The following is a 7,084-nucleotide window of genomic DNA, read 5'->3' as shown; positions in this document are numbered from 1 at the left end:
TTAATAACAATAATAATAACTAATATCACAGAATTAACAAGAGGGGCAACCAGAAAGGGGAGTGAATGAAATAGAACTGAAGATGCTTACTTTTTGTCATTTGGGTAGGAACCGGTTGGCATTCAAACCGTCCAGGCAGAAGCAATATGAGTACAACCACAAGAAGACCCAGGAACCGGTGAGTTCACTTCAAACATTCAGACTGTACGTCCATTATTTCAGTTAATGAGAGTTATAGGATAATGGATTGACAAGTTCGAGGGACAGGCTAACGCTTCACAGGAGCAGCTAAAAGAGTAGTACCAAGGACCCGTTGCTGAACACAGAGAAATTTATGTTAAATCAAGAAGTGAGTTTAGTCTTGCTTTTAGCAAAGGACTTTTTTATAAATGTCAGCAGCAGGTATTTTGGTGTACAGGTAAATTTATTTCTTAATGCAACAAGGGGGACGCCCTCAGCCACACTGGCTTGGAGCTGCCCTGAGCCCCACCAGTTGAACCCCCCAAAGAGGGGCCATACGCTCAGGGCCCTGGCAAGTCTTGTGGTTCCCTCCCTTTTCCAGCTCCGTAGCTGGATGCTACGGACAGCAGTGATGTTTTCATTGTCTGAAATCAGAAGAAAATTGTGGGTATTAACAAGAACTAGCCTTACATGCTGAAACATTACCATAAATATTGTTCAAGCAAGCCTGTTTCATCTGCTTCCAGAGATTCACAGAAGAGAATGAGTGATTGTTCTCCTCTTTATCAGTGAGTATCCAGAGTAATTGTATCCGAGGCAGTAATCGTAGTTCTCTTTTTCTCTTATGTCACAATAAATGGGAGGTAATCCCATTTTAATCACATCTTTGCTCCAGCCCAGTTCAGGAGCAGTGAGTCATCACCGACTGCAGGGGAGTTGCCACTGGTTTAAGCTGGTGACACAAAGGGCTGAATTCGGTTTCCTACTTATATCAGACGCTCAGATGTTACACAACCTGCATATCTCTTTGAAAACAGAAACACCTTGGTGTTTTTGTCAGAAAGGGCTTACACAGCATGAGTTTCACAACACAGTGAACTCTGCTAGGCATAAATCATTTAGGTAGTTCATAGCATGTTTCACTTATTCCCATCGTTGCAGGGCTCTTCTAGATCCTCCATTATCAAATCCTGCTGGTTATTCACCCAATTCCCTTTCTTGACTGTCTTCCCCTCCTCCTTAGCATTCTGACAAGCTTGATCCTGGGGTGTCTGGCAGTGGGCAGCTGGCAAAATGGCATTGCTTTGGCCTCGCTGAGAACAGACCTCCCTGTTACCCATCCCCCTGGAGCAGAGCTGAAGTTTGAAGGCTGCCTGAAAGCCTCGGCGAAAGTTCTCGTTAAAGAACCCGTAGATGATGGGGTTGACACTGCTGTTGAAAAAGGCCAGCCAGTGAGCAAAGGGGTAGATATAAATGTTGATGATCTGCAACTGGATATCCGAAAGGTTGGCGTAGTCTGAGAGCATCATCAGAGTCCACAAGGGAAGCCAGGACAGGGTGAAAAGCAAAGCCACAACAATGAGCATTTTGATGACTTTCTGTTTCTTCTTGGACACGCTGTGCCGCCGCTCCTGGCTGTGTTTTCCCCCCGTGGGCGTTGCTGTGTTGAACAGAGCAATGCTTATCCTGGCGTACATGATAACAATGAGCGACAGCGGAGCCAGGTAGATGTTGGCAAACAGAACCGTCGTGTAGATCTTTCTCATTCCCGGGTTCGGCCAGTCCTCCCGGCACCAGTACACGGGGCGGGTTTCGTTGCCGTAGCCAAGGATCACCCTGAAATGCTTCTCTTCTTGCACCTGCAGCATGACTGCAGAAGGACACATGATTGCGACAGCCAGGAGCCAGATGACTGCTATAATGGTGACTGCAGTGGAAACGGTCAGCTTCTGCTTGAACGGATAAACAATGCATCGAAACCTGTGCCCGAGACACCAGGAACATCCGTGGAGAAGGCATTTGAGGAGTGCTTCATCAAACAGGCAAGCATACACCCACATTTTAAATTGTATGTTTTTAGAAAGTATAGATGGAATCATCTCCTCCATCCTGCATAAACCAGTGGAGCTGCAGGTACCAGTACCTCTGCTATCTAGCTTAACAGCTAAGGAACAAACCAATTCTAGGCAGCCAGGTGTAGCCCAGGTGTACCATCCCTAAGAGATACCAGTGGGGGAGCAAATTGCTGTAGCTGCTCTTTAGACCTGGCCACGTTTTGCTTTGCTTAAGAGCCTTAGGAGCAAAATACCTCTAATTTATTGCAGTGTTGTGTGGGTTAATGCAGCATGGTCAGGTGGCCAGAGGGAGATGGAAGCGACAGTTTACAGTCTCTGCATCACCTTACCTGTCTACGGCAATAGCAACCAGAGTGAAGACAGAGGCAGAAACAGAGATTCCTTGCACCATCCCGCTCATCTTGCAAACCAGGCTCCCAAACGGCCATCCTGGAAGGAAACAGGCAGTTGAAATTGCCGCCACCTCCCTGCAGCACTGTGCTTATGCGCATGAGAGGGAATTTCCACCCCAGAACTAATACATTTCTTTTGCTCTGTCAGGCCATAGCAGGGGTCAGGGAGGCAGAGGTTATGACAACAAATGCTTTGCCAAATGCCTTGGGTGAGCTTCTGGTGTTCCAAAAAACAGCAAAGCAAACATTTGTGGTTTAACATCCCGTTAAAATGAGATCTCAAGACAGGAAAGGGAATCGACCGCTACAGTTGATGGTTCTGGCTCATAGCATCTGCCAAGTCTTCCTAAACATCTAACCTGGTAGTGGGAGAATCCCTTCCTAAAGAGGAGGGGTGTGGAAGTCGGCAAGGACAGCCCCAGTCAGAAGGTGGGTTAGAATCATAGAATCACAGAATCGTTTTGGTTGGAAAGGACCTTTAAGATCATCGAGTCCAACCATTAACCCAGCACTGCCAAGCCCACCACTAACCCATGTCCCTCAGCACCACATCTACACGGCTTTTAAATCCCTCCAGGGATGGTGACTCCACCACTGCCCTGGGCAGCTTGTTCCAGTGCTTGACAACCCTTTCAGTGAAGAAATTGTTCCTGATCTCCAATCTAAACCTCCCCTGGCACAACTTGAAGCCGTTTCCTCTTGTCCTATCGCCTGTTACCTGGGAGAAGAGACAGGGTTAGAGGCTTGTCTTCCTCACCTCTGACTTCCAGTGACTTGAAATGCCTACAGAGCCCACTCAGTGCAGCGGCTCTCAGGGCCCTTGGGGAGGCCAGCACCCAGAAATGCAGGCGAGTCCCCCTCGAGCCCTTTCTGCCACATGGGCTGAACCCCCCTACCTGCAATGATGTTGTCCAGGAGGGTGGTGGGCATGCAGAAGATGCCCACCAGTAAATCGCTGACGGCCAGATTTAAGATGAAAAGGTTTGTGACTGTACGTGTATGTTTGCTCCTCAGGACGATAAAGCAGACCAGTCCGTTGCCAACCATGCAGAGCAGGAAGATGAGGAGGTACGAGGCGATGAAGACAGCTGCCACTGAAGGCTGATGATGGTAGAAGTCCACGTAGGAGACGTTGCCTTCTAAGTAGAGGTACTTGTATGTCCTGTTATAATTCAGCACGTGAGGCCAATCAAATGAAGAGTTTGAGTCCATTTTCTTACTCATGTTGTAATGTGCCCTAAAAGATATTTTTTAAAAGGTCATTTTAGTATGCTTGAAATTGATCTGAAGAAATGTGATGAGTTTGGATAGACTGTGTGCTGAAATACATGCAAAGCTTATGTACACTCATCCCTCCATGACTTATTTTAACAGTCCATGTTCTGAGCCTCCCCCGACAGGAAAAGCAACAAATAGTATTAGTTTGATTTTACACCACAGGCGTACAAGTGACCAGTAAGACTGCTGAAGGTTTTCTTCCTTCTACAAGCTCTATAAATTAAGTCCTTCCTTTCCCAAAGGAGAGAAAAGCTAGACAAGATGTAAGCTGGTCTCTTGTGTTGTGTCAAGTAAACAAACCAACAACCTGACAGTTTATTTTGAGAAAAAAAATAATCAGAATTCTTGAGAAATCCATTTACTCAACAGCTTGAGTAATCTGGCACTTAGGCAACAGGGAGATTGCTGAGCCGTGAAAAACAGCGATTAAATTAAAGCTTTCTGAGGTGGCACAAACCTTCTGCCTGGACGTATCCCAAGCCAGTCCCATTTCACTGAAAATGAAATATTTTTGTGTACAGTTGGCATTAGGCCACAGTTGATTTTACTTACCTACTTATAAGCTACATAGATCAGGAAATGAATCTGTAAACATGAAGGCCCACACTGTGTCTAAAACCTGCTGAGGTACAAGATAGCTGGATTCATTTCCTAGCTCTCCTACTGAATTCCCCTGTGACCTTGGGAATTCATAATCTCTCTGTTTTGTGGTTTTCCTGCTGTAAAATGTGAGTAATACTTTTCTCACTTGGTTTATTCACACTATAAAGTAAATTCTCCCATTTTATATTTTCATTAGATTACCGTTGGCAAAAACTTCAAGCTTTTTCTAAGAGAGACTTTTTTCGAGACTGAACTTTTCTTGATCCTGTATCACCTTGGTTTCAAGCTCCAAGTATCTCCGCCTGCTGCGTTGTGGTAGCAATGCTTTTGCTGGGGTGATGGCGTGAACAGAAGGGACACAAGGCTTTTTATTTGACGGCTTGATGGAGCTGGAAGAATCAATTTAAGGCAGGTACAGAATTTCTATGGCCCAAAATTACTTCCACATGTAACTGATGAACTCTGTGAGCCGCAATCTGTTTTCTTGCCTTGTAGAACCTATAGTTATACAAGATGCTGCACCGAAATTCTAAATCAAACCTTAACCATGACAAACTTCTAACGTGTACTTTCTACAACTCACAGAAATGATATTAGTCTACATTAAAGCCAGCCCTGGCACCTTGACCTTTACAGCTGACACCACATAACCTGACTTGGAAGCAGCGTTCAAAATATTTTCCCACATTTATCTACCAGATGGAGACACCGAAAAAGGGAGGAGGATGGAGGTGTTGGTAACTTAAAAGAACTGCAAAATTAATTGGTGGCAGAGGACATAAAATTAATGTATGGGTGCAGGCGCCTCTAGGACACTCACAAATTCCTGCCATTCCCTGATATATTTACTCACACCTAATTCTCAGGAAAGCATTGCAGCTTCTCTATATTTTGCTTGTCAATGAAACTCAATAACATCAAAGCTTCTGCAAGTGTTTTACTTCCAGGTAGCAAGTGCAGTAAAAAAAACATTTATTCTGATATGCCTCAGGTTTGGAACAAGCAGAGTAGTGAAAAAAACATCGTGTTGTGGTGTCTTATGCCTTTTTAGAAGTCAGCAGCAGTCCCATGTTTGTAATGGTTCTGTATTTTTACATATTCATTAAAATATCTGCACATCAAGGCACCATTTCTTGTCATGGGCCAAAAGGGAGCGTGAGAGATGCTGAGCTTTAAATGGGGTTTTAGTGATGCAGCATCTCCTGGGATTTATAAAGCACAGCTCCAGATCTGTGATTAAAGGAACAGTGTAAACTACTGTTGTCAAATATCTACATTTGAATTCTGCCGACACATCTCGGGCATGTTTGTATCCATGTATCAATATTCTCTCACGCTCCCTTTTGGCCCGTGACAAGAAACAGATTTATTGTTGCTCACCTTCCTCATTAAACATGTATTTGGCTCCTTTGTTTTGGCTTCTCTTAGGTTGCACCTAAGTTCATGTTCTCCGACGTTTCTCTGCAAATAGGACAGCCACAAATATATTCTTTTTTAGAATTATTATTATTATTATTGTAAATTAACACTAATTTTCTTCCGTAATCCTTTGCTTCCCAGAGGTGGTGCTTTAAGAAAGACACTCCAGCTTGGGGAAGGTGGCTGTTGCCTCGTGCCGTGTTCCCCGACCCTGTGACCAACAGGACCTGTGCTGTCACGAAGCATCCCTGCAGGTGAGACAGAGCTGGCTTTCCTTCCTTGCCTTCTGTAGCTTGGCCTTTTGAGGGGTCTCTGATGGTATGAGGGAGAAGTTCTTTGTCATTCCATGATGGAGGAGCATTGTTCCTCTGTGCTAGAACAGAGAAGGAATATCTGTGGTTCAGATTTTATTGCTGCTTTGCACCTTACATACACAACTGTTCACGGGCTACACAGGCTTTTGCTAGGCTTGTAAAAGGTACAAATTATTGCCACATAGTATTAATATGTGGCTTTGGTCCCAGGAGGGGGTCATTCCTGTGCCATGGCAGTATTTTAGTGAATTACTTGTAATTCTGTTCATTAAGACAACTGAAATGGTACCTTATCACACTAAAAGCAGGAGGAATAATTTAATAATTATTTTTTGGATACATATCTTGGATTTTTCTCTCTTTTTTCTGACAGTGTAGCAACAGCTTTCAACCATTTCAGTAATGAGCTCTGGAATAGTTTTTGTTCGTAACTGATAAACAAGGAGTTGCAAACAGCCTCAAGGCAAAACTGAGCTGTGTCTGTCTTTTGTAGTCTGATCACAGTTGCACTAACGGAATATTGTATCATTGTGAATTTGCCATACAACCACCATAGTTTACAGGAAATTGGAAAAGGTACATGGATTTTTATTATATTGAAGATGAGGTGGAGAAGGAGAAATGAAGGCAGTGCCTTGTGTTTCCACAAGGTACTTGCCAGCTAAAACAGGCAGTGATAAATAATCAAGAGAGGCACAGGAGACAGAAATGTAAGTCATGTAAGAAAAGGGAAAAAATAATGCAATGCATAAATGTTACAAGATGATAAATAAAAGTAAATCTGCAGTATAAAGTCTCACAGCGTAACCAGGACAATCTCATGCCACTGGATGTGGAAAATAAATTTTCCATTTTTACAGTAACAATTCGAGGTAATTATTGAAGCAAATGCAGTTATTTTTATGTTGGCCAGATGGAGGAAATCTAGTAACCACTGGAGCCAGCCAACACTGTCTCACCTTTGTGCACAGCCTTCTGGTTTTGTTATCTTGATTTTTGTGTGTGTGACATCTCATCACAGAATCCTCTGAGGCTTTAGAAG

General features: G+C 43.8%; 1 protein-coding gene across 1 annotated transcript; it reads right to left on the bottom strand.

The window, feature by feature from the left end:
• Positions 1-1,100: 1,100 nt before the first annotated feature.
• On the bottom strand, positions 1,101-3,652 carry LOC137665045 (neuropeptide FF receptor 2-like). Its single transcript, XM_068403819.1, has 3 exons — positions 3,325-3,652; positions 2,366-2,465; positions 1,101-1,941 (listed from the first exon to the last, which is right to left on the bottom strand). The coding sequence occupies exons 1-3, from the start codon at positions 3,650-3,652 to the stop codon at positions 1,101-1,103; spliced, it is 1,269 nt and encodes a 422-aa protein (XP_068259920.1).
• Between the last annotated feature and the right edge of the window lie 3,432 nt (positions 3,653-7,084).

This window comes from Nyctibius grandis, chromosome 6 (genome assembly GCF_013368605.1).
Source record: "Nyctibius grandis isolate bNycGra1 chromosome 6, bNycGra1.pri, whole genome shotgun sequence".
Lineage (NCBI taxonomy): Eukaryota > Metazoa > Chordata > Aves > Nyctibiiformes > Nyctibiidae > Nyctibius > Nyctibius grandis.
Note: the sequence above shows the minus strand (reverse complement) of the source record. Positions and strands in the feature narration are given on the sequence as shown.

What these genes read in the sequence shown, in the direction of transcription:
- LOC137665045 (XM_068403819.1), bottom strand. Translation starts at nt 3,652, where the DNA reads ATGAGTAAGAAAATGGACTCAAACTCTTCATTTGATTGGCCTCACGTG. An exon ending in CCTGGACAACATCATTGCAG is followed by an intron (nt 2,466 to 3,324) that starts GTAGGGGGGTTC and finishes GTTTCCTTCCAG; the next exon opens with GATGGCCGTTTGGGAGCCTG. An exon ending in GTTGCTATTGCCGTAGACAG is followed by an intron (nt 1,942 to 2,365) that starts GTAAGGTGATGC and finishes TCTCGGGCACAG; the next exon opens with GTTTCGATGCATTGTTTATC.